At 40.7% G+C, this 27,999-nt stretch overlaps 1 protein-coding gene across 1 annotated transcript; it reads left to right on the forward strand.

Moving 5' to 3' along the window:
• The first annotated feature begins 393 nt into the window (after positions 1-393).
• Positions 394-27,464, forward strand: TMEM165 (transmembrane protein 165). Its single transcript, XM_043448419.1, has 6 exons — positions 394-825; positions 11,128-11,353; positions 21,188-21,363; positions 21,910-22,092; positions 25,762-25,867; positions 26,645-27,464. The coding sequence occupies exons 1-6, from the start codon at positions 619-621 to the stop codon at positions 26,719-26,721; spliced, it is 975 nt and encodes a 324-aa protein (XP_043304354.1). The 5' UTR covers positions 394-618; the 3' UTR covers positions 26,722-27,464.
• Positions 27,465-27,999: the final 535 nt, after the last annotated feature.

Here is a 27,999-nt window from a genome sequence, read left to right on the forward strand (position 1 = left end):
CGATTCCCGCAAGTGCCACGTAACCGGTACGCCCTAACTAACTTGACATCTAGGAAAAGCTAAGAGAAGAGACGGGGGTGGGGGGGTGGGGTCTGGATTTTAGGGCAGAAGACTCAGGAGGAAACAAGAAATAAAGAGCCGCGCGGTTCTGGGGCGGGGGTCACCGCGAGATGAAGAGGGGCCAAAGTGGGGCGCAAGAAGGATGCGAGACAAGAGGAGTCACGCAGCTCCCAGCACCTCGGGAGCACCGGGTCCAATGGCAGGACGGCGCGAGCCGCACCTCAACCTGCCCGAGGACGTCACGACGCCGAGGCGGACGCCGGGCCAATGGGAGGCCGTCACAGGCAGGGGCGGGGCCCGGAGGAACTGGGCCGGGCCGCGCTGAGACAGTTGGCAGAGTCGTGCGGTCGGGGCGGGGGGAGGACTAGTCGCCGGCGGCAGACGCCGGCCCGCCCTGTCTCACGTCCTCCGCTGGTCACTTCCCGCATGCCGCAGGCTCCTCCCTGAGCCGCGGCGGCGAGGCGTGGGGGGCGCGTCCGGGAACGGCTCGGGGTCGAAGCTTCCAGTCGCCCGCACTTCCTCCTGAGACGCCGGTGCGCCGCTGTCTCGGCGGGCGGGATGGCGGCGGCGGCCCGGGGTAGCGGCCGCGCATCTGCGCCCGGGCTGCTTCTGCTCCTGCTGGTTCCTCTGCTGTGGGCCCCGGCCGGGGTCCGGGCCGTACCCGACGAAGCCCTCAGCCACCGGAACAAGGAACCGCCGGCGCCTGCCCAGCAGCTGCAGCCGCAGCCCGCGGCCGTGCAGGGCCCGGAGCCGGCCCGGGTCGAGGTGAGCGGGAAGGGCCCGGGAGGGCGAGGCTGCGGAGCCGGCGGCGCCGGGTACCAGGCTCGCCGCTGCCGGAGCGCCGCCCTCGACTCAGGCTGCCGGCGCGGGGAGGGAAGCTCGGCCCCGGCTTCCCGGGGTGGAAGACCGGGGAGTGTGCCCTTCCCGGGTGGGCCCTGGCCTCTCCCGGCCCCTTATGGGGGAGGGGAGAGCAGAGCTGGAGGCCACTGTAAACCTTTAGTTCGGCAGGATGCAGATGCTGCTGAGGAAGGAGGCGTCCTGTTGATCAGATGGATCCTGGAGAGCTAGAAATACTCATCCCAAGTAGAAAGTTTTTAATGGAGGGCAGCTGGGAGGCTTTTCGTATTCTCTGAGAATAATAACATCGGTCATTTCATTGTTGAAACAGCTTATCCCGGACTGTTTACCAAATTCAGCGCTGCACAACTTGTGATTTTTGCCAAATATATGTGGATAAGGAATGGTGACTGTTAAAAACGTGCTCTGGCTTGCAGGAAGTAACCCTGAGGAATGCAGAGGAATAGTCTGTATGCAAGCAGTGTGGGATGCCAAAGACTATAAGTGTACCAGAATCTTGCATTTTGGCCTTCACTAAGTAGATATTAACATCTTAATTTATGTTAATAGAATCACTTAGTGACTAGTGTTCAAAATCTCAGCAGCGTTTTTATGTTTAATCCCACTCTGGGTCCTGGGCTTTCTCCTCGTTTCCAGTTTGGATTTCTGAACTCAGATCCTCTGTAGTCTTTTCTAGTAGAGGACATGGGCACTCAACCATCACATTTCCACCCCAGGCTACCTCTCAGCCTGTCCTCACCTAACTCATCTTCCTCCCATTGAATTGCATTGTCCTTCTCAGAAATCTTCAGTGAGTTGCCTGTCTTACTGATTTCAGTCCAGCCTCTTCAGCAGGATATTCAGGTTTCTTGGTAATCTGACTGCAGTCAATCCCTCCAGGCTTTTTAGCCGGACTCCCAGTCATACCACTGTACTGAATCCAAGACCTGCCATGTGCTCTGTTGCTTTCCAACAAAGACCTTCAAGTAAAAGGGGTTTAATGAGCTTGAAGCCCACTGATCAGAACCTTTCCCACTTTTCAAGAAGCAGCAGGTTATCTCCTCTCTGAAGACCTCGCTGAAATTTCCTGACTAAAAGTGATTTCTCTCTCCTGCCTGTGACTCCTGGGTCCAGCTGACCCAGCTTGCCATGTCTGAAATTGAACTGAAATGCTGATTCATGAAATTCATTCTTAATGTTCATCTTTTAGCCTTCTGTCATCTCACTCTTTATCAGAAGTTTATTTTAAAGCAATAAATATTTGGGGTTATGTTATCCAGGTCTTACATTAAAGTTTTGGTCATATAGTGATTTTTGAGATACAAATAGTGGTAGGTATGCTGGTTGATACCCTTTTGAACAGCTGGGAGAAGTATAGCTGTGTTAAAAAAAAAAAAGGCAATAGTGTCCAGTGACCATATTTAAGTGTCCTAAGAATCCTGTCTATAAAACTGGGGGTGTGGAGGGAAGGGACAGGCACAATATAATTTTTGTTTTTACTGTTTTGATATATTCTTGGTGGTGGTTCTTTTTTGTTTGTTTGTTTTTCTTTTTCCATTTATTTTTATTAGTTGGAGGCTAATTACTTTACATTGGTGGTTCTTCTTAGACACTAGGAAATTATTCTGTACTTCAGTAGAATCTAATTATTTTGTTTTTAATTATATTTTTATGTAGCTTTTTGTTTTAGCTCTTTTTTTTCCCTCTTGTATTACAGTATGTTGGAAAAGTTTTTTTTCACATATTTTCTAAACTATGTAATATAATATCATTTGCTTTTTTTTGTCCACTTAGTGGAAGTCAGAGTTCAGTTTAATAGCCATGTAGGCAAGGATTCAGCATCACCGAATATAAAAAAGTTTCAAGTGTTTTGCTTTGCAACTACATGCAGCAGATCTTTTTAAAGTGTAGGATACATAAATATATGTTTTCATGCCATTACGTTAGTGCCACTATGTTAGTTTCCTCTTTTGAAAATGGAGAGGAAAAAAAAAATCTCCTTTATTAGGAAGCTTTCAAATGTAAGATGTATTGTAAAAATGTAGTTGTATTTTATAGGGTGCTTTGAAGCAAGATTACTGAACTTCTAATAGGATTTTCTACATTGAATTTTTTTTTTCTTTCTATAATCAGGTAAAAAAAAGTTGAGGGAGTTTACTCATAGTTAAAAATAAATCCCATTTCACAAACCCATGAAAAAAGCACTGTTAATTGCTGGGATCATTTCATTTCTGCAGTTTATCTCTAGTGACATACTCAGTTTTTTTCTTATTCCTTTCTTGGGTCAGGGACTTCAGATAGATTTAATAGAGGTAATTTGTAATTTGCTATGTATTCTGGAAGGCTAAAGAAGGACTGCTCTGGTTTCAAAGCACTGTTGATAAATCCACAGACGCCTACCTCTCAACCCAGAACAAATTCTCTATACTGTATTTCTACTTTACTGTTTCTTGGCATTTCTTTTATGTAGTATCTTTTAACACAAAGCTTTTCACACAATATTTTTAACTTTTTTCTGTTTTCATTAAGTTTCAGTCCTGTTCCATCTAGTCCAAACTTCCAGTTCTCTTTACAGCTAAGACTGAAGCCATCAGGCATGAAGACCCTTGTCTTACTCATTATTGCTTCAGAATGAAGTGATCTGATGTTACTGCATTTATTTTTTGGTGTTCTACTATCAGAGCAATTAATTTAAAAAAAATCAATGAAACCGGATACATTTCAAATGTCAAAATTTATAAACACATTGCAAAACCGTAACATTTATAAAAGCAAACATAAACATTCATTAAAATAAAAATGTAATTATTAAACATGTTCTAATATGAATTAACAGTAAATTCATAAAAAATTTTAAAAAACTAAGCCATCCACAAATAAAAAGATGATCATGAATATTTATAATAAAATGTAATTTATTTCTTTATTTTAATGCCATCTTTTAAAACCAAGTTTATCAATGGTGTCACAGTTTAAGTTACACGTGTATTTTTACACACATTTTTCCAACTTCGGAAAGGTTTTTCTGACTTGATACAATAAAGCAGTGGCAAGGAGACAGTTGGAAGCCAGTTTTAAGCGCTTTCCTATAACTCCTTTATCTTCAAATAATCTTACTTCTTGTGTGGTAACTTGTTGAGGAACTTTGTTTTTGTTTTTGCAGGGACATCAATCTTTTTCTTGGTAGCAGGCTGTAGATTTTGTTTAAAAGAAAGCATCTTCATCTTCAGTTTCATTATGTGTAGATGGAGGTTCTGACGCAGCTGTCTGTATCAGTTTTAATACATATGTGTTCATTTGAACTCTGGAACTAGAATAGAAATTATTTTTTCATTATTAATTGCTGTTTTCTTCCTTTTCTTGAAGATAAAGAGAAGAATCTTTAGATATTTAGAATATTTTTGTTCTAAAAAATGAAAGGTTATTCTCTAAATGAGGGTGCTTTTTCACAATTTTTCAATTTCAAACTAATTTTAACTCTAAGTAAAGAAGAGTTATATTAAGTTTTTTGCCTTTGGTTTTTAATTATAAGTTATTGACCCTACTCTCAGGATGTAAATAATTTGGATTTTAGATCCAAATCTGCAAGAATGGTATTTGTACGGAGGAGAAGAGTGTATTTCATTACTTTAATGCTGTGTAACTGACCAGTGGAATGCCAAAGTTGGAATTATAGTCGCTGCCTCTGACCTTTCTGTACTAATTTAAACATTTGCTTCTGTGCTAGGACTTTCTGCCTTTCTTCTGTAATGGACAAAACTGTCACCGTTTCCATACTGCCTCTCTCTGTTCATGTGCCCATACTCCTGACCTCTAGTACTTTACTTCCTCAGTATCTTTATTCTCTCCTTTTCTTTGTTTGGTCCCTTTTTATCTGCTTACACATTCCCACAGGTTTCTCCCGTTTGGAGGGGGTGAGGGGAAAGGCAATTGTTTTAACTGCTTGATTGCATTAGTTTCTGTTCTTCAGCTTTATAAATGAAATTTCTAACCAGAGAATTACCCGCTTTTTCACCTTGCTTTAGTCTTCTCTTATCTGGCATCATCCCATGTCTTTATATTGAAATTTCATTTTTGAAGGGTACCTGTAACCTAATTAATTGCTAAATCCAGGGCTCTTTTTCAGTTCTTCTGTAACACTATTAACTCTACATTTTTAAGAGCCCTACTCTACCTCAGTTTGTATGAACTTGAGGAAGTTATTTAACCCTATTGGTTCTCAGTTTCTTCTTTTATGTTAAATTGGGATAACAGCTTTAAGGTTTTTGAGTATCAAATAAAACAGTATATGAAGATCCCTGGCATTTAGTTAGCTCAGTGAAATGGTGATTGCCCTTAACTTGACCATCTGTGGTGGTGCTCTGCCTGCCTCTCTAAATATCCAAGACAATTTTCTCTTTGTTTCTCTCCTCCACTCCCTTCCCTAAATATAGACATTGTCTGAAGTTCATTTTTTTCAAAGTAATTTCTGCCTTTTCCCTTCAAAATCTAGTCTTACAAAGCTCTAGATGATAAATTCAGGTTACCAGCAACCAGATACATACCTTGAGACTATGCTGGCCTAAACTCAGGAGTTTCATTTCTGAAATCTCTTGGATTTCCAAACCTCTTGGAAATCTTTATTTGAAATGCTTTTTGTCCTCAAGTCGAACACGTGTGAAACCAAGCCCCTTACTTTTATTCTTCTTTCCCATATACCTTAGAGGAATATGAATAGCATCTTTGCCTCTTAAAAATTCTATTCTTTTTCTTTCTCATCATGTACAGGATTTTTTCCTTTATTTTGTCTTCAACATGAGCCTTGTGCAGTAGACCTCCTAATTAACTGGTTCAGTGGCTGGTATTCTTTACTTTCTGTCCTGATCTATTAGTCACAGTGCCTTAATTACGTTTGTGTCTTCCACTCAAAAACTTTAAAGGGCTTCTCCCCTGCCTCTAAGCTGGTCCATAAACATACAGGCTTTTCAGTGTGGGCCCAGTTTATCTTTCTTATCTTACTCCAGTCATTCATCTGATGGTTTACTCCCTGTTCTCAGAATAAAGCCTGTTTTCTTTCAAATTGTCAGTCCAGGGAAGGAGGTCGATGTACCTCATGCATTTTCAAGTTATCTGCTCCATGAGTGACTAGCACACATCCTGCTGAGACTTTCCAGGAGCTTTATGAAATGAACCTCCGAATTGATTCCTCTGCATTGGTGAAAGGTTGCCCCATAGGGTTTGACTCCTCCACACTTCTAGGTAGTGTAGTGAATACGGGTGTGCGGAACAGTTCCTTTCTGGTTGGATCTGCCTGAAGCCAGTTACAGCTTGCAGAATTGATCATCCATGGCTGGAGTAAGAGATTGGGTCAAGTGATTTTTGAAGTGGTGCACAATAGGTGTCTTTAATCATGAGCATGGTGAAAAATCCCAAAGGTACAGAAGAATGTAGAATGAAAAGTGTGCCTCCTCTTGTTTTCTAGCTTAGGGGTCAGCAAACTAGTTTATCATTGACTGCCCCTTTTTTTTTTTTTTTTTTTATTAGAATAGAGCTAGGCCATTCATTCAAGTATTACCTATGGCTTATCTCAGACCATAGCACCAGAGTTGGGTAATTACCAAAGAAACTTTATGGCTCGAAAAGTTAAATATTCGGTCCTTTAAGAGAAAGTTTGCCCACACCTGTTCTAGTCATCCTGGTTCCTTCCCTGGCCACTGTTACTGTTTCCTGAGATTTCTTGAGCATTAGCAACTGTGTGTATACTTTATAAACCTGCCTGACTCCCCGCCCCTTAATAGAATACAGTGACCACATACATGGGACATACTTTTTTTAACTTAAAAATGTCTTAGTGATTTTTTTCTTCTTAATAGTGTATATAAAACATTCTTACTTTTAGCCCATAATATTCCAGTAAATGGAACTACCATTTATTAACCAGTTCCCTGTGTATGGGCATTTAGTTATTTTGTCTCTTTTAACTATTACAAATGACAACAATAGTTTATACTTGTTTCTAGTACAAAAAGGTTAACTCCCTGAGTGTTCCTATCTCAAACTGTTTCAGTCCTGTACTTGCCATGACTCACTGCCCACTGTATGCCTTCAGTTTGAGGAGAGTGGGATCCTTAGGGGCTGGAGTTGTTGGGGTAGGCATTGCTCAAGAGGTTCCACAGAAGTTGGATCTTGAGGAATCTAGATAAATAGGAGGATAATAGGAAGGTAGGAAGGGAAGTAGGACTGCATGATAGAAAGCTTGTGGTTACCAAAAACTCCTCCTCTTGAACTGCACTGTTCGGTACTACATCTGTGAGCCATGTGACTGTTCTTAAGCGCTTGAAAAGATGTGGCAGGTCCGAACTGAGAGGTGCATGAGATGTGTGCAGTGAATAGATGCACACTGGCATTGGAAGATTTGGTTAAAAAAAAAAAAAAAGAGGGTTAATATCTCATTAGTCATTTGAAAAATATTCCTAGAGTAGTATTTGGGGTCTGTTGGGTTAAATAAAATAATATTAAAAATAATTTTATCTGTTTTTATTTTTTAATATCTGGCTAACCACTGGACTGCTAAAGAATTCCCTAGAAATGAAAAAGCCACATTATGTGGCTTTTGCATTATTTACTGTTGGACAGGGTTGCTCTGGCTCATCCTTCACTAGGAAATGTACGGTTCATTTTGGGAATAAGTATGTGATTACATGGGACATGTTGTATAGTTACCAGAGTTAAGTATTTGTATCTTATGTTCTAGGCTTAAGAGGGTCATGATGCAGTTCGTTTTGGGGTGATTTAAGTGGTCATGTTTGTGGTGTGCTGTAATAACTGTGACTGTTTACTGTGTGTTAGGCACCGTCCTCGGGCCTTTATGTGTAGTACTTCACTTAATCCTAACAGCAACCTTACCAGTCTATGATAGATGCACCTCATCATAGAGATGTGACTAGAGTCACAGGGAGGTAGACTTGCTGGCCCAAGGTCATACAGTAACCAGGAGTGTCTTGGCTGTGAACTCTGACAATCTGACTCCTGAGCCCGTGTATTAAACCATTACATTCTGCCCCTCTGAAGTTGAACTAGGAAAAGAAGCTGGTCCCTGCACATAGTAATTACTTGGGTAATTGACAACAAATGAACGAATAGTAATTGATCATTTTCTGCATTTATTAACATTTTAAGTTTTTAAATCTTCTGTCTTCATAGTGGGCTTCCCAGGTGGCCTAGTGGTAAAGAATTCACCTGCCAATGCAGGAGCTGCCCAAGATGCAGATGCCTTTTCTGGGTCGGGAAGATCCCCTGGAGGAGGAAATGACAACCACTCCATATTCTTGTTTGGAAAATTCCACGAATAAGGGAGCCTTGTGGGTTACAGTCCATGGGGTCGCAAATGGACACAATTGAGTGTGCACATACACACACACACATACACACATCTTCATAATACCCTGGTACTTCTGTTTTAAATTCTTAATCACACCACAGTTGGTGGCTGTTTAACACTAATTTGGGCTGTCCAGGACCAGCTCAATATATAACAAAAACTATAAGTTGATTTTTTTTTTATACTCTGTATATAGAAAGATTTTAAGAATATGTAGTTTTTGTTTTGCTGTTGTTGAGTCACTGAGTTGTTTCTGATTCTCTGTGACCCCGTGTACTACAGCATGCCAGGCTTCCTGTCCTTTACTATCTCTCTGAGTTTGCTCAAACATGAGTTTGCTCATGTCCATTGAATCGGTGATGCCATTCAACCATATTATCCTCTGTCGTCCCTTTCTCCTCCTGCCTTCAATCTTTCCCAGCATCAGGGTCTTTTCCAATGAGTTGGCTCTTTGCATCAGGTGGCCAAAATGTTGGAGCTTCAACTTAAGCGTCGGTCCTTCTAATGAATATTCAGGGTTAATTTCTTTTAGGATTGACTGGTTTGATCTCCTTGCTTTCCAAGGGACTCTTAAGAGTCTTCTCCAACACCATAGTTCACAAGCATCAGTTTTTGCTTTGCTTTGTGCTTATAAAGCAAGTTTTATTTTATCCTCATAATTTCATAGAGGAATGGAGAGGCTAAGTAATGTGGCCTCTGTTTTATAGCTGGGAAGTAAGAAACTATGAGAATATGTGTTTTGATCACTATTGTGTTTGTTTTTAAAAGTAAACATTTTCTGTTTGAAATTGGTTGTAAATGGTGTATATTTATTCCTAAAATATTTTCTTGGATTTCGGGTCCTAAATTATTTTGCAACAAGATTTTTTCATACAAAAAGTATTTCCAAGAGGAAAATGTTGCGTTAGTGAAAACTGAGTGAAAATGCATATATTTTTTATCATGTTTAAATGCTCTTGCTGCTGCTGCTGCTGCTGCTAAGTCGCTTCAGTCGTGTCCGACTCTGTGTCACCCCACAGACGTCAGCCCACCAGGCTCCCCCATCCCTGGGATTCTCCAGGCAAGGATGCTGTAGTGGGCTGCCATTTCCTTCTCCAATGCATGAAAGTGAAAAGTGCAAGTGAAGTCACTCAGTCATGCCCGACTCTTAGCGACCCCATGGACTGCAGCCTACCAGGCTCCTCCGTCCATGGGACTTTCCAGGCGAGAGTACTGGAATCAGTTGCCATTGCCTTCTCCACTCTTAGGATATCAAAATAGAAAGGAAACTCATTTTCAAAGGAAAACCAGCATAGTTGGAATGATGATGGAGAGAAAGCTAGAATCTCTTAAAATGGTACTTGGTTAATCATGAGCTGGCCTTCCAGGGCTGCCCTTTCGATTTAACCCTAACGCCAAATATTTTCCGAATTGTTAAATTTCCCAAATCTTTACCTTAGAGGTCTAGTCTGAGTAATGCTTTAATAAAGTTTTCTGATCCTTATCGTGGACTTTGGAAGTCAAGTTTATATCATATGGGTTTCCCAGGTAGCTCAGGGGTAAAGAATCGGCCTGTCAATGTAGAAGACGCTAGTTTCATCCCTGGGTTGGGAAGGCCCCCTGGAGGAGGAAACGGCAACCCACTCCCAATATTCTTGCCTGAAAAATCCCACAGACTGAGGAACCTGGCAGGCTACAGTCCATGGGGTGACAAAGAGTTGGACACAATTGAGAATGCATGCAGGCCAGCAGTCCATTTCAACCTCTGGAAACCCTCATGGGGTAGAACTCTTTTCTATGTGTTAAGCTAAATATAACCTGCCACCTATAACTTTTTACTTCTACCTCTTGGACCCACAGAGACTTTCATATAGACTTTCTCAGTTATTGGAACAGGCACCCAGTCCTTATGTGATTGTTTTAGAGCCTGAGTTAGCAAACCTTTTTTTTGGTCATGGGCCAGATAATAAATATTTTAGGTTTGGCCACGTATTTGTAAGCTCCCTTAAGGTCTCTGTTGCCTAATGTTCCTTTCCTACTTCTCTCCAGCCCTCTCCCTCCCTCCTTCCCTTTTTCTACTTTTGCAATCCCATAAAAAATGAAAAAAATCATTTTCAGCTGGATCTACTCTTACCAGTAGCTTGCCAGTCCCTGGTTTTAGAGTCTCTTCTGTCTGAGGTTACCTTCAGAGGGCAGTGGTGTCCTCTTAGAAAGTGGTGCCTCAGAGCCAGTACAGAACTCTGGGTGAGGGCTGGGAGGCTCAGAAGATGGGCTTGTCGTTAACTCTTTAAAGTGCTTGCTGCTCTCTTGGAACTTTGTCACATTTTCAACTCAGAATGGCCTTAACAGCAACAAAGACTCAGCTTATCTTCTTTATTAGGCCCCGTTACAGCCTAGGGTATTGGTGTAGGACCATCCATATATCCAGCGATATTAGATCTCAGCTTAGCTAGAGCCAGCTCTTCCTCTAGCCTACTGAGAACTTTCTGGATCCTGCTTTGTTCTCTTTTAAGTATTCATGAAATTTCTCTCAGCTTCCTGTTACGTGAAAGTTTGATAAGGATACCTTGGGTCTTACACCTAAATTATGAATAAAGATTTGAATGAGGCATAGCTAAAAACTCAATTCACACGCATTTAGAAAATAAGGTAATTTTAATGTGTGGCTATAGCTGGTCTTTGCTCTTTTTCTAAATTGTTTTGTAGACTTGTGCTTGGATTTCCATTTTAGCAACCATCAATCAGAGGTTGCTGTCACCACTATGGCAGTGGTTAGATAGTAAATAAGTCTAATGACTACAATAGAAAAACAATCTCAGTTCACTTACAAGTAAAATAATTTAAAATAATGACTTTTTAAAATATAGCTAATATGTATTTTCTAATTTCAGAAAGGATTTACACCAGCTGCTCCAGTTCACACCAATAAAGAAGATCCAGCTACCCAAACTAATTTGGGATTTATCCATGCATTTGTGGCTGCCATATCAGTTATCATTGTATCTGAACTGGGTGATAAGACGTTTTTTATAGCAGCCATCATGGCGATGCGCTATAACCGTTTGACAGTGTTGGCTGGTGCTATGCTTGCCTTGGGCCTAATGACGTGTTTATCAGGTGAGTGCTCTTTCCTCTTGATGCGTCTGTTGCACCTGAGAGAAAGCGTGGTAGCGCTGGGGCCTCCCTCAGTGGCTGAGCACGCAGGCACATGGTGGCCTGGAGTCACTGGATCGTTCAGTTATGTTGGAATTTGGTTCGTGTTCCAGAACTTAGGAAACAGAAAATGTTTTCAGTACATAAATTCCTAAAAACCATATTGCACTTTTAAAGTTAAACTTTTAGCTATTCGCAATCAAGATTCATGCTCCTTATTTTTTTTAAAGATTCTTTTCCCATTTAGTCCATTGCAGAGTATCAAGTAGAGTTTCCTGTGCTATGCAGCTGGTTATTGCTAGATACCTATTTTATATATAGTAGTGTGTATACGTCAGTCCCATTTTCCCAGTTCATCTCTTGCCACCCAGCCTCCCCATTCCCTGGTAACTATAAGCTTGTTTTCCGTATCCATGACTCGACTTCTGTTTTGTAAGTAAGTTCATTTGTACCCCTACCCTTTTTTTATTTTTTTAGATTCCACGTGTAATCTATGGGCTTCCCTGGTAGCACAGATGGTATGGTACAGAATCTGCCTGCAATGCAGGAGACCTGAGTTCAATCCCTGGGTCAGGAAGATCCCCTGGAGAAGGGAGTTGCAGCCCACACTAGGCAAGAAGCCTAGAGAATTCCCATGGATAGACCATGGGGTTGCAAAGAGTCGGACACGGCTGACTGACTTCCACTCACTCACTATAAGCAGTGTCATGTAAGATTTCTCTTTCTGTGTCTTACTGACTTCACTCAGTAAGTGCTGCATATAGCTGCAAATAGCATTATTTTGTTCTTTATTTTTTTTTTTTTACTGCTGAGTAGTATTCTATTGTATGTATGTGCCACATCTTCTTTATCTAGTCCTCTGATGATAGACTTTTAGATTGCTTCCGTGTCCTGGCTGTTTGTGCGGCAGTCACCATTTGGGTGCATGTATCTTTCTGAGTTATGCTTTTCTCTGGGTGTATGCCTGGCTGGGTCACATGGTAGCTCTGTTTTTAGTTTTTCAAGGAAACTCCATACAGTTTTCCATAGTGGCTGTACCGGTTGATATTCCCACCAGCAGTGTAGGAGGGTTCCCTTTTCTTCACACCTTCTCCAGCATTTATTGTTTATAGACTTTTTGATGATGGCTGTTCTGACCGGTGTGAGGTAATACCTCACTATAGTTTTGATTTGCATTTCGCTAATGATGAGCATCTTTTCATGTGCTTTTTGGCCATTTGTATGTCTTTAGAGAAATGTGTATTTAGGTCTTCCATTTTTGATTAAGTTATTTAGTTTTTTGATATTGAGCTGCTGGAGCTCTTTGTATATTTTGGAGATTAATCCCTCGTCAGTTGCTTTGTTTACAAATATTTTCTCCCATTCTGAGGATTGTCTTTTTCTTTTGTTTATGGTTTTCTTTTGCTGTGCTAAAGCTTTTAAGTTTCATTAGATACCATTTGTTTATTTTTGGTTTTATTTTAATTACTATAGGAAGTGAATCAAAAAAGATCTTGCTGAGATTTGTGTCAAAGAATCTTCTGCCTATGTTTTCCTCTTAAGAGTTTTATAGTGCCTGGTCTTAGATTTAGGGCTTTAATCCATTTTGAGTTCATTTTTGTGTCTAGTGTTTAGGGAGTGTTCTGATTTCATTCTTTTTGTAGCTGTCCAGTGTTCCCAGCACCACTTACTGAAGATACATAACTCCTCATTTATTCACTAATGCTAATATCCAGATGGAAAAAAAGTAAAATTATTTATTTGATTCAAAGTACTCATTATGTTTAAAAAGACGATTTTAACAAGCAAATGTAATATGAATTTAAATATTGTGTAATAAATGTTAAAACACTTAGAAGACAAACATTTAAAAAAAACAGCTATAACAGTTTTACCCATATACCAAAAATTAAATAAGTGAGAAGGGTTAAGTAGTTTTTCAGAATGAGTTTAGAGATATGCAAGGAAGAGGTTTGAAGACCACCGAGACAGCTTGTTCTTTAGATAGGCCAGGTGAAAGGAGCTGTCAGTGCCTTGATCCTTGCTTTCACTATGGATATTTTTGCTTTCTTTTTTTCAAGTCCAGATAAATTTATTTATATCTAATATCTAAGAAATAGGACTCAAGCCACCACAGAGAAATGCATGTTTCCTGTTGATGAACATTTGGTAATCACATAATGAGGAGTCATGTTCAGTGTATTGTGTTCCGTTAAGCTATCCTTACCCATTATTAGTAAAGGACTGAAACATTCTTAGAGTCCCAGTTTGTGTTACTTTTGAGTTATTATTATATAGGCTTCAATTTAAAAAAAAAAAAATTAAGACCAAGAGAATGTAAACCTAACACTAAATAATTGAACATATTTTTAGTCTCTGATTCAAAAGCTACCTTGAGCCATGTAGTTGGGTGGAAAAGAACGAGTTTCCCCCTTAGCATCAGACTTGGATTAAAGTTTGATTCTGCCGTGTTTTAACCTAATGACAAGTTACTTAATCTCTTTGGGCTTTAATTCCCCATCTGTTAACTGGAGATAGTATATAACTGCCTCATGGGGTTGTGGTTTGTATTAACACGAGCTCTTAACATTTCAAATACTCATTCACCCTTCTCTTTCAGCATGCCGCACACACATGAAACACAGTACGGGATAGGTTCTATTACTGGCTGCTTGGATGCTTGTTAAAGTCTGTCTTTTTAAACATATTATAATGAGTATTTTATTGAATTAAAGAATTTACTACTTTTCACATGTGGGTATTAGCATTATTCATATTTCACAATAAAAACAATTTTCTCTTCAAAAGCAAATTCTGATTCTAGGAAAGATAAGTGGGGCGGGTTTTAAATGGTAAAGTCACTTGTTTGGAATGAGTTTGAATAATACCAGAGAATTTTATTTTTGAAGCTTCCATCTTAAGGACAACTGGAAGACTGTCCTCTCTCTGCCCATTCCCTCCTCGGAACCTGGCTCCATACATTCTGCACCTCTGCTGGCTCTGAGCAGGGCTAATCGCTTCTGTCCTGACCTTTGGCCTGTCTCCCTCTGACTGCTGGTACTGACAGCTCCTCTCATGTGGACTAATTGAGGCTGCATCAGTGGTCTTCAAGCCTCTTCCCTGTATATCTCCAATATCATTTTGAAAGACTATGTGCCCCCTCTCACTTTTCATCTTTAGTTCAAGAAGTTTCAAAGATAGAATTTTTGGTATGTTGAACGTTAAATTGTTATAGTTGGTTTTTATCTTATAAGTGTTTTAACATTTATTACACAGTGTTTAAAAATACATATTACGTTTGCAAACTGATTAAAAAAGAAATTCCATAACAAAAGAAATCTCTGATGTCATACATGTTTAACACAATCTTGCAAGGTAGTTTAACCCTGCCTCACCGCTCAGATCTGTTTGCCACATTGTTTTCTCATCAGCCTTGTCCACACTGAACTGATGAACCCTGGATAGTTGAGTTCAGTGCTGGGGAATTTCAGCAGTCTCTTAAGTGTGGGGATATTGCTTCCCTTTGTGAAATTTCCAGTTTGACACTGTTGTTTTTTTCTTGTTAGCACTCCAGATTTGCTCCTAAACTGGCTTGCCTTTGCATCCTGAGCCCTTTCTCTGCGTTCTATTCAGGGGCCTGGAACTGCTTTTGGGGGGTGCTAGTGGCAGGAAAGGCATGAAATCTGACGTCTTGAGCCTGGAGCTGAATCCTGCCTCTACTGCTTGCACATTAAGCAAACAGGAGCAGGTCACGTGGCTGCCGTTGGCTGAGCACCCTCTGTGTGCGTGACACTTGGGGCCCTCTTTAGGACAAGCCCCTTTCTTGTTCCACATGGACAGAGAGAGGGACATATTACCCATCCGTGGCTCCCAGGCAGTGGAGCTGAGACTCAGAGGCAGCTGTGTCTGACTCTGAATCCAAGGGTTCCGATGGCTTTCTTCAGGATAAGAGGTTCTGCAGGGGAGGTGGGTGAAGCCTGGAGGCTGCAGAGCTGGGGGAGCTGTGGGCCCCCAGTCTTTCCTTTGAGAAGTTTGCTGTCATCTGTTTGATAATTAACACTTTATTGGGAAAAGGTTTGAAGCTAAAAAATCATTGGGAAATAATTATATTTTTACTCCATTATGACTTTCCAAGTTATTTAAGCCCCTGGAGAATCTTTGCTGTAAACTCAGGATAATAATAGCACCATCCTTAAAGAATAGTAAGATTAAATGAAGTAAAACAAGCAAGCCATCTGGTTAGTTCTGAACCAGTTAGTTCTCTTCCTCCTTATCATAAAAAGGCTTTGCATCTAGGTATGGCCCAGCTGTGCCCAGGACACAACTGTTGAACCATTTATTTGGATATTTTCCCATTATTTTTAATGCATGTTTGCTCAGTCGTGTCCAACTCTGTGACCCTTTGGATTTGGACTGTAGCCCACCAGTCTCCTCTGTCCATGGGATTCTCCAGGCAAGAATACTGGAGTGGGTTGCCATTTCGGTCCTCCAGGGGATCTTCTCCAGCTAGGGATCAAACCCGAGTCTCCTGCATTGGAGGCCGATTCTTTACCTGCTGAGCCTTTCAGGGAAGCCCTTAATTACAATAAAAGCTAATTAATTCAATAGATGCTTGTTTAGAACCAACTGCTTGCCTAGAAATGTGTTGGATCTGTGGCCAGGGATGCTTGGTGGAAGTGGGGTGGGCTGCTGGGTAATAAAGCGGTTCTGAGAGTCTCCTCCTGCTACATCTCACCCTGAAGAGAGCTTGATGTCTGAACAGCCTCCGCCTGGCATTCTTGTCTTTAGCTTTTTTCAAAGTTTCTCACTAAAATTCAGACCTATCAAGAGAGGCAGCTTCTCAGTTTTTGTGAGTGTGTTCCTTGGGAGGAGTGACCATGGAAAACTCAAGGCAGATCTGGGTGAGGGCCTCAAAGGGATGAGCTGGGAGATGGAGCAGCTGTGGGCTTGCTAGGTGGCACTGTGGTAAAGAACCCACCTGCCGATGTGGGAGACTTGGGTTTGATCCCTGGGTCGGGAAGATCCTCTGGAGAGGGAAATGGCAACCCACTCTAGTATTCTTGCCTCGAGAATCCCTTGGACAGTGGAGCCTGGCGGGCTACAGTCCATGGGGTCGCAAAGAGTCGGGCATGACTGAGTGACTAAACAACAAGAGGCAGCTTTAAGGTTACCGTGATTTTCTTCCTGACTTGGCCAGAGTGGGCCTGCACCAGTTGTCCCAGGTCTTGGGTCTACTTGCCCTGTTTTAAAATATGGTGGACTTTGCTGGGGATTCAGTGGTAAAGACTGTGCTGCCATTGCAGGGGACATGGGTTTGATCCCTGGTGAGTGAAGTTCCATGTGCTGAGATGTGGCCAAAAATAAGATACAACCAGTGAAATCTAAATATCATTGGGAGTTTGGTCCTTACCTTCACCAACACCATCCTTCCTTTAAAAAAATAATAATAAACATTTGGAAATTTACATTGTTATTTTCTCTCCTTTAATTCTTATTTTCATTTACTTTCCTCACAGAATTGTATTCCTATGATAAATTTTTTACTTGAAAATCTTTTGTGGATCACATTGTCATATTTATCTGTAGCAAAAACACCTTTAAATTGAATTGTAGAACATAGTGAAAATTTCCTTTATTAAGTCTATAAATGTTAAAATTTTTTTAATCTATTGAGTTATAGTTACTAGGTCAGAGTTGATCAAAATAAAATATATCACAGATTTAAGTAAACATTTTTCAAAAGTTGGAAATGCATCTCGTAATGAGATGATAGAACTGTACTTTTGAAATTGTCCATGGATGATACTTATTGCTAGAATGAAGCTAGGTTTAAAGTCAATTCTGATCTTTTTAAAAAAAAAATATATATATATATATATATAAGGGCTGAGATATTTTATTCACAAAAGGAGACAGGAAGGAGTTTTGTTATAGCCTTGTCACTCAGTTCATTGAACCTCCTGGGTTATATGCTAAAAATCACATACTAATCTATCACCAAGTGATTTTAAGTGATTTACCAACTGACAACTTAATAAGGCCTTCTGTCAATTTTGTTAAAAGCAGTTGGATACCATCAAGTATACCAAAAAAAACTTTTCTAAAATTCATCAAATGACTGTACTTATACATATTAGTCTTTCATTTAGAGGTCCTTTGTTTAACTGGATATATTTAGAAGGAAGTCGTTGAGAAAATTGAAGTATTTTTAATTTCAGTGTATTTTTATCAATAAGGGATTTTAAAGTTGTGTCATATCACATGTTTAATGGGGCCTTGGAGCTACAGATTTAGCTCAATTTATGAAAAATCTCTGTCACACTGCCTAATTGCCATGATAATTGGTCTATAGTAAACCGTCTAAGTCAGACTTATTTTGTATCAGAAAACATTTACTTGTTTTTTAACTGAATAAACATGATATATGTCCCCATGGCAACTATCTGTTTAGAATTCTAAGATGGCTGGTTGGCGGGACTGGGCCTGGAAGCCCCGCTAGGCTTGAGCTGCCTGGGGAAGTAAGCCACTGAGATTTAGTGTCTTTGTGACGCTCTCTTTGTTACAGCAAGACCCTGCCTTGGGGAAAAGCATGCCCCTGGCTGGGGGGTGAGAGCAGCACAATTTCTAAGTAGAAATTATTCCTGCTGAGGCCAACACTCTGTTTCCCACCCGTGGCCATTGTTTGCAATGCCTGTCATGCTGTTATTTCAGTGCCATGACGTCAGAGACTTGTGTAAGATGGGGAGGCCCGGAGCCCTCTGGTTTGTGATGCCCTGACTGGGTATATCAGGATTTCAGAGCCTCTCTTTGGTGCCCTGGGATCTCTCTATTCTGGGGGAAAGGCACTGTAGGAAGCTGGGTGAAAGGCATCTTGGTAGAGGGGCAGAGGGCAGCTGTGACGGGGTGTGGGCATGGAGGACCCGCACCTCCTCAGCTGCAGGCAAGATGGGTTTTAAGGGAATGTGCCTGTGGAAGTTGAACTTAACGCAAATAGATCTCACAAACTTCATCTTCCACAAACTGGAAAGTCTTTGTGTTTCAAAGCCTTCAGGAATCAGCTTTCCTAATCACAGAGTTTAGTTTTCATTTTAATGAGCCCCTCACACCACATTCATGGGCATTCTCATCTTTTTATTCTCTTGGTTTCTAAGACACCCCCTGCTTCTAGTTACAGGCTTATCTCTGAAAAAAAAAAAAAAAGGTACTGTAAATATAGACATTCCGCATAGTTTTTAACCCTTGGCCCATTTTTTTCCCCCTCAACTAATATTCTTGTGCCACATGTTTTCAGTTTAATTACTTGTAAGTCAGTGATTTTTGACTTGATGCAAATCACTTGCTTAAAGAGAAATAACCTCTCATTGTTCACAGAACCAGAGTACTCGAGTGTCTGAGGAAAGGCTTCCAAAGAAAGAGGAAATAGAGGGACAGTAACCAGGGAAAGAAGAACAGTGTTATAGTGCCAGGTAGTTGTTTGCTCTCTATGGAGATGTCAAGGCAGAAATCATGGGATTGTGTCAGTAAGTAGTTCTTTTAGATTATCTGGAGATAAAAGGAAAACTAAATTGAGGACATTTAAAAGATTTGCTGCATTTCTAAAATTTTAAAAAACCATTTATGGAAAATATTTTAAATTTACAAAGTTGCAAAAATAAGATAGTATAAGGATACCTATATACCTTTTATCCAGATTCACCTGTTAACATGTTTACCACATTTGCTTTAGCATTTGTGACCTCTCTATATCTCTATATATCTCTAGGTGTACAATAAATGTGTGTATATGCACATTTTATATATCTGTAGAGAAAGTATATATACACACAGTATACATCTTTATAGACATAGATTGATAAATTAATCTTATCATCCATATTTTAATTTTGTCAGTTGATCTGATAATAGTCTCTGTCTTCCTGTAGAGGATCTAGTCTAGGTCAGATAGTACATTTAGTTCTTTTTAGTTTTTAATCTGAAATGTTTCTATAGGCTTTTCTTACGTGTTTTATAATACTTTTTCGAAGATACATCCCCCTCCCCCTTTAATGGGCAGTTCCTCATTTTGCATTTGTGTAGATTTTCCCTCGTGACTAGATTGGGGTTATGCATTCTTGACTAGAAGAACACTGCATAGCTGACGTGTGTCCCTCTGAAGAGTATCACATCTGGAAGCATGTGATGTCCATTTGTCCCTCACTGATATTAGTTTTGATCTCCCAGGAAAGTGTGCACTGTCTTTTTATCCTCCCTCACAGTTAACTTGTAATCTTTTGGGAGACACTTTAAGACAGTACAAATACCCTACTCCCCATTGTTTAGCATCAACTGATGACTCTTACATGATCTGAACTCTACCTCGATGCTTGCAAAATAATGGCTAGTTCCAGTACCCCATCCACATTTACCAGTGAGCCCTGATATGCTATTCCAAGAAAGAACTCACCCCACTCACATTGGTTTGTCTGTTTATTATTAATATAAACTGATGAACTCCTTCTTTTCAGTGGTTTATAATTAATTACTTAACTATATTGTTCCTTAAATTACCGAAGATAGGGCAGCTGGGGACCCCTCCAGGCTGATGACTCCTGTGTCCTTGTGACATGCTATTATTTGTTTTTGTTCTTCCTTCCTTTCTAATATAACAAGATAGTGCAAGTTCATCTTGTACCTACTTTGCCCAGTCCTGGAATTAGCAATTTCTCTAAAGAGCCTTTTAGTGGGAAGCACATTAGAAACCAAGATCTGAGTGCAAAACTGCTTCATTGTTACTGAGACATTTGGGCCTTTTCAGTGGACAGAACTAGAAAATATGTCTGTATTGTGTGTGAGGGGCACATATACACACATACGTGTATAACTTATTGATATACACAGAAGCATAGGTTTACATTTCTAAACATGATTTTGAAGTCTTTTTCATTTTGTAATACAATGAATCATGGAATGGTTCACTTATGCAGTTATGTATCTGATTAGGCAGTTTTAAAAGTGTTGTGCCCATTGTAGAAAAAGAGCTGGTAAAGTGAAAAGTAATTGTATTTATTACATATATGGAAATGCCCTCTGGCCCTGCCATAGTTTTTAGTTACTAACTTCATATTATCAATGTGAATGTGTTTCACAGTTAGGGTTTGGGTTCTTGATATAGTTCCAGGTATAGTTTTTTGTGTAACTTATACAGTTATCCCTCTATACTTTAATGAGAGGAAAGAATAATACTGAATAAGTTTGAGTCTGTTATGTGTGTGTGTGTGTGTGGAATTGTTTTCCTTTGTAAGGTATATTTGTTTTAAATAGTTGCAGAGAAGCACAGTTTCAGTCATGCCACGTGAGAATCTTGTCATGATTCTTCACGATAGAGGTTTGTAATTTAGATTTGCGATGAAGAAATATCATGTAGGACAGTCATATAGCTTCCAGGTTATAAGACCATGAGATGTGTAGAGTACATCAAAGTTACTGTCCTAACTGAAGCACTGTGCCCTGCATGACCTGTGGCAAGCCAGCCTCTGGCAGAAGGTGTTTGAAGAGATGATTCTCTTTAGATCTCAGGAGAGATCTGTGTGGAACCCCTGCCACCTTCAGCTGCACCACTGATTTCTTGCTAAAATGTGATAGGTAGGTCATTGGTTAGACCTAAGGGCTCAATATTAATGGAGGGAAAGAAGTAGAATTTAAGGTTCTTACCTGTTAGCTTCTAATGTGAACCATTTTCCCTTTAAAACAGGGGTAAATGGTGACTTCTGAAGTTAGCTGTTTCTTTGGTTGGTGTATAATCTGCTAATTAATCAGACATACCATTGCATTTTCTTGCAGTTTTGTTTGGTTATGCCACCACTGTCATCCCCAGGGTGTATACATACTATGTTTCAACTGCGTTATTTGCCATTTTTGGCATTAGAATGCTTCGGGAAGGCCTAAAGATGAGTCCAGATGAAGGTCAAGAGGAACTAGAAGAAGTTCAAGCAGAATTAAAGAAAAAAGATGAAGAAGTAAGTCAGAGTGCTGTTGAAAAGGCACTCAACTATTAAGAGTAAGCACTATCTAGAAGGTTTTCCGTGGTCATCCATATATGTGAGATGTGTGGGCTACACAGAAATAGCTTATTTTGTTTGGTTTCCATTCTTACATCTGGCTGTGATAGGACTGGGTTAATGGAAATTTGGTAGAGAAAGGCTTCAGGGATAAATGTCTAACACCTGTAATCAAGTTTCTTAATTGATTATAAGCTCCTGAAAAACAGGAACTTGTTTATAATTTTCTCTGTTTCTTTGCACAGCATCTAGGGTAACAAATGATCAATAAATAATGTTTTATTTATTTTGTTGGGAAGAATTGGAAAAATTGAGAATATTGTATTTCATTTGTTGCCATGTGAGACCAGTGGTTCAAAAGAGAAGTTTGGGATCACATAACCTTAGCTTCTGAGAGCATATTCCCATAGACTTTAAATACTCTTTAAAAGAAAAATTAAGCATTTGGGGCTATACTGACTTGGTTTCTGGGGTTAATGTCTTTTTTTTTTTTTTTTAATTTAGTTTCAACGAACCAAACTCTTGAATGGACCAGGAGATGTTGAAACGGGTACAAGCACAACAATACCTCAGAAAAAGTGGCTGCATTTTATTTCACCCATCTTTGTTCAGGCTCTTACATTAACATTCTTAGCAGAATGGGGTGATCGCTCTCAACTGACTACAATTGTTTTGGCAGCTAGAGAGGTGAGTGGTACTCGAAGACGACTGCTTCTGTATTAAAACTAACACTACTTTGCTCCAGGTCACTGGGCCGAGTCAGGGTGGGTCAAGGGATGACTTGATATCCTTGACAGTATGTTTCAGATCTAACACCTCTGCTCACCTTTAAAGCTGACCTTCCCCAGTCGCTACAGTCAGTCAGATTAGTCTCTTTTGACTCCTCATTCAGTTTTGCCAAAATGACGGTGTGGCTGTTGTTTTGGCTTACTTTTTTATGTATTTTTTTCTTTTCTTTTCTCAAAACTTTCCTTTATATATTTGTTGAGAACATAAACTGGTATATTATTATTAAAGGCCAGTTTGGCAATAAATACCTAAAGCCTTAAAAGTAGGTATCTCTGGGTTCTTCCATTCCTTGTGCTAAAAAAATAATTTGAGTGTTGCAAAGGTTACTTAGAAAATTTAAGTCTTAGCCCTAGGTTACTCAGTCCTAAGATACCAAGGCAGAGGACACCTCAGATCATCTTGTCCTAGCCTTTTCTGTACAGATCAGTTCCTGAGGCCCAGAGAGACTGGGCAGCTTGTCCCCAGGACTGAAGCTAGTTGTTAGTTGGTAGCAGGGACAAGGACTAGAGCCAAGACTGTCTGCCTTCTAGGCTTTCCTGCTGTATCTTGTTCAGAGTTGTCAGGTGCCACTCTGTGAAAGATAACTTTTTAAAGAAAACATTAAATCCTTATTTCTTTTGAAGGGAATAGTGAAGTTTACATGAGGGTCTGTTGTTCACACAGATTAAGATCTGCTGAGGAGACAGTTGTAGGACAGAAATGCTGCTACTTCTCAGCTCTCGTTGATCTTAACTGATGCTATTTCTTATGATTTTATATCTATTAAATTACATTGTTTTTAGTCAGGTGGTAAGATTTTAGATAGCAAGCTTGATTTGAATTTTTTAACTCCTAGGAGGTATCTACCATAAAAGAACAAGTTGCTTAGCAAAGGCTGCAGTTCAAAATATAAAACAAGAATTGAAGGCCAGGGCTAAAATAGTTAAAGCTGGACAGTTTTGTCAAAGCAGCTTCAAAAATGCTGTATTTTGGGAAAAAAGGGAACTCAATTTTTCGTTTGAGTCCTATGTTTAAAAATAAACTTTCTTTTTAAACATCATTTTAATGGCTTTGCCCTATATTCTTCTTGATCTGTAGCCTTTTTTACTGGCATTCAGACTGCCAGAGCTGGGCCTTGAAAGTAAGTGATGGCTTCGCGGTGGCGGTGGCTCTGCCACGCGAGCCGTCCTGATGGCAGGGTCGTCGCTCTTTTCCTACACGGTCTCCTGAATGGCGGAGTGCCCTGGGACAGGCTGCACATCCCTGGGTGCCCGCGGCCCGCGGCCCGCCTGCCCGCAGTGCGGCGTGTGCGTCCTGGGCCGAGTCTCTTGCCACACGTGACTGCCACACGTGAGCACGTGACTGCGGCATCTGCTTGCGGGTGGTCTGGGGCTGAAACGAGACGATGCGTGAGGGGTCCCAGACACCGGGAGCACACTCAGCGCGGCGGGGCAGGCGATGCGCTCTTCAGGGCCACACATGTACTTGTCTGTTTTTGTTACTTTAATATTCTTAATTTGGGGGGGGGGGGTAACTTTTTTGTATAATCCATGCTGTAGTCTAATTCACTCCATTTTAGTCTAAACTTCATTTCTATTTCCAGTAGAATTCAGCATTCCCACTTTGAATTTCACAGAATCCTCTGGTGTCCTAGGTACTAAACAACAACAAAGAAAAAGGTTGAGGAAGAAGGTTCCAGGGTCCCGTAAATTTGGCAAATACTATAATGTGGCTTTTCGTTTTGAAGATGAAACAAAAAATAACAAAGACTGAAAAATCCTGTATTAAAGGAACCATTTAATTTTATTTAATCCAGTGATTTTTCAGGTGTCATTTTAAAAATAGAATGAAACCACCTCTGTTAGTTTTACTGGTTGTAATACACAGATTTGCAGAATGCAGTCCCACTCTTCCGCTCCGCATGAAAACATTTCCAGCTGTCTCCATTTCTCCAGTTTGCGCACACACCGCACACCCCAGCAGGCGGGCCTGCTTCCTACTTCACGGAGGAAAGCAGAAGTCATTTCTTCATTGCCACCCATCACAGTGGTAGTCCTCTCCCGCCTATTCAGGTCTCAGCCCTCTATGCTCCCACTTAAAGCTTAGAATCTTTGCCTTTCTTCCAGCCCAATCTTAGCATTTTAGCATGCACAAGTTTTCCTCATCTAAAAAAGTTCTACCCCCTTCCTTAATTCTGCTTCTCTTCCAAATGTAAAGCTTCTTCGTGCCCTACTTCCCTCAGTCTTGGAGAGCTTGGCTGTGACGGGAACAGGAAGGCTCTGCTGCCTTGCTTACTAAACACACTGGACTGCAGCTTCTGACTCAGCGGCGTTTTAAGTTCACTGCAGCCACAGACGGGTCCTGCCGTGGTCTTCTTGGGAGGCTGCTCGCTTGGTCACCTGTTCAGTCTCCCTCGGGCTCCGCTTCTGCTGTCATCCTTCAGGGTTGCCTTCCTCCCTTCTCTCCTGGGATGATTATGTTCAGTCCCATCGCTTCTTCTCCACTGAACCCAACTGACTCTTGGACTTCTCTACTTGTAACTTCTGTTGGCATCCGTTTTCCTTTCTTCCTCTGCCTGTTGTACGCACCTTGGTATCACTGCAGTTCATCTAGAGAGTTACGGGTGAGGACCCCGAGCGTCCAGCCTGATGTTTTCCCACCTGTCGTCTGTCACTAAGATGTACCAGTCGCGTTCCAGCCTCTCTCACGTCTGTCTGCCTTTCTCCGCCTGGTCTCCCGCGCCAGCCCAGGCCAGCATTCTCCTGCAGGGCTGCTGGAGGAGTCTCTCAGTTGATCGCTGGGTCTTGTTGTCTTTCCCTCCAGTTCACTTTAGACTTAACTTTTAAAGCACACGCTGTGTCACTCCCCAGTTAGAGACCAATCAGTGTCTTAGAAAGTCTACACTCGAGGCTTCACGACACACCCCCTCCTACCATGATGGACTCCTTGCTTGTGACTCACTGGTTCTCTCTAGAAACGCATGGGTGTCCATGGCTGTCTCCTGCTGCTGGCCTGCTGCCAAGTCAGGTGGTCCAGCTGAAGGACAACTTCAGCGCTGTCTTTTCTGGAAAGCTTTCGCTGGTCTCCCAGTCTGCCTGCCTCTAGTCTGCTTTGGTGGCAGGTGTCTACTGAATGGTACTGTGTCCTGGTGCTTTAGCTCAGCAGAGGTTGAGAGGCAGGGTCTCTTTTCTTAGGAAGCATCTTCAGACAGCGCTGTGAAGGCTGGCATAGTTTCTTCAGAGTAGCAAATACTGCCTGAGGGAAGAGGTGTCCAGGCTGAGTCTCGTTAGCACTCACTTGAGTGAAATATTGCCTGTGAGATAGGTTTAGCAACTGCTGAAAGACTGAATTAGGTTTTTTTGATCTTGCACATTGAGTTTATTCTCCTTTTATCTCTAGTCTTAGGTATAATTGGAACATATTCCTTCAAGCAGCCGTTACCCGTTTTATAAATTACACACCTGCATTTGTAGAACTTTTTCCTGCGTTGGTGTTGTTACTGACCTCTTTTCATGGCTGGAAAGCAGTTATCTTTCTCGGGGAGCAGTTTCCACCTTGGCTTTAGATTAACGTTACCCTTGTCCCCAGGACCCCTATGGTGTAGCGGTGGGGGGAACAGTGGGACACTGCCTCTGCACCGGACTGGCGGTCATTGGAGGAAGAATGATAGCGCAAAAGATCTCTGTCAGAACTGGTAAGTCTTTTATTTTTTGTAAATGAGAAAATACCATTTAATGTTAAGAATCACTGAGGTTAGAAAAAGAGTGTGTGTCTTCAAAAGTAGACTATGTCTTTGTTACAATAATCAGAAGTCCAGTGTATTGGTTCTGCTATTGCAAACATGGGCTGTTTTTCACATGTGTAGATGTTAGTAAAATATAAAGTCACATCAAAGCATTACTGGATTAATAGTGGCTTTTTGTCAACATATTTAAGTCAGTGAAACAATTATGTGGACATTTGAGAACTTTTAAGCTTTGAAAACATACAGAATTGGGAATCACAGGTGGAGATTATATGTACTGATTCAGCTGAAAATTTCCTGTATAGCTGATCTTAAAAATGGAATAGAAATAGTCTCTTTGCTTGTTCAGAAGTTGTTGAAAATTTAATTTTTTTAAATTAGAGTATAATTGCTTTGCAATATTGTGTTTCTGCTGTACAGAAGTGAATCAGCTATATGTGTACATGTATCCCCTCCCTTTTGAGTCTTTCCACCCGTTCAGCCCCCATACCTGGGTTTTAAGATGAGTTATAGTCCTGTTGTTGCTTGTCAGCATTGTCTGAATTTACTATAGTTCTGGAAAATAAACTGATTCCTAACTGTTGAGAGTTGGGCACCTTAAGTATTTCACTGTGAAAATGAGGTTGGAGTGTCTCTGATTTGTTTTCAGTGTCCGTTTACTAGAAGGACAGGCAGGATCCTGACTCGGGGGGATTTGCCTTTAACTTCTTTCTGTTCTCTTTACAGTGACGATCATAGGAGGCATCGTATTTTTGGCGTTTGCATTTTCTGCACTATTTATAAGTCCTGATTCTGGTTTTTAACGTTCATTCGTATTTAGTTTAAGATAGGTAACTTTATGTACATAGTGTATATTATAACTAAAAGTGATGGAAAATACTGTATTTTGTAGCATTGATTTGTGAGTTTGACCCACTTAATGGAAGTATTATGTCCAAAAGAAATAATCACTGATTCTATTTGCAAAATGGATTTTTAAAAGAAACCTGTTATTTGTGTGAGTTTTTCCTTTTCTCCAGCATAATTATGTTAATATAAGGTCTCCGTTTTTATTTTATTGGCTTTTTTTTTTGGCCAGGGGTGAGGTGGGGGTAGTATTGTATAGAGAACCGTTGTTCAGGGGGGTCTGCCACTTGATTTTTTTTCAGCACTGACTGACCCCTTTGTAAAGAATATAAATTTTCTCCTGGATAACCAAGGTGTTTTAAGATATTTACCTTAAAATTCTTCCTGGAGGAAAGAATGAATTAATTTCTATCTTTTAAAACATTTTCCTGAGCCAGTAAGCAGTGGTTTAATCAGAAGTCTTTTCAAAGTTTGTCTTTTAAGAGCAAGAGAAAGGCATTGCTGTTATTAAGGTGACAATTGTTTGCCAGGTCCTTTCCTCCTCTTTTTTAATTGGGTAGAAAACCCAATACAGTAACAGTCAATATTTGACCATGTGGAATTACCAAATCAAAAGAGAATACTGTGAGTGTATTCATATTTTTTCTATACTGAATAAACAATGTAACATACAACATAAATAAAAGTGGTATGACCAGTGCTTGTTTTTCCTTGTGTGTTATGCTAGCTTCTAATTTTCTAATTTCATCAAAGTCATATTGGTGTTTATAGACCGTTTCTGAAGTTGACTGTCTAAAGCACTATCTTAGCCTTCACAATCCTAAAGGAGGTCAGCCCCAAACAGTCACTGAGGGACTGAAGCTGAAGCTCCGACACTTTGGCCACCTGACGCAAAGAGCGACTCACTGGAAAAGACCCTGATGGAAAGATTGCGGGCAGAGGAGAAGGGGGCATCAGGATGAGAGGGTTGGATGGCATCACCAACCCAATGGATATGAGTTTGAACAAACTCTGGGAGATGATGAAGGACAGGGGAGCCTGGCCTCGCTAAGAGTCAGACACGACTTAGCAACCGAATAAGCCTTCACAAAGTTCTGTGAGGCAGTAGGTACTAAATGTAAAGTTTTTTTTAAAGGTTAAATAACTCTTGGTAGAGCAGGGGATCAAACTGGACAGTTTACTTCTAGAGACCACAATCACAGATTATGGTGAGGGCCGCCTCATGTTATCACAGC

This window comes from Cervus canadensis, chromosome 26, assembly GCF_019320065.1.
Source record: "Cervus canadensis isolate Bull #8, Minnesota chromosome 26, ASM1932006v1, whole genome shotgun sequence".
Lineage (NCBI taxonomy): Eukaryota > Metazoa > Chordata > Mammalia > Artiodactyla > Cervidae > Cervus > Cervus canadensis.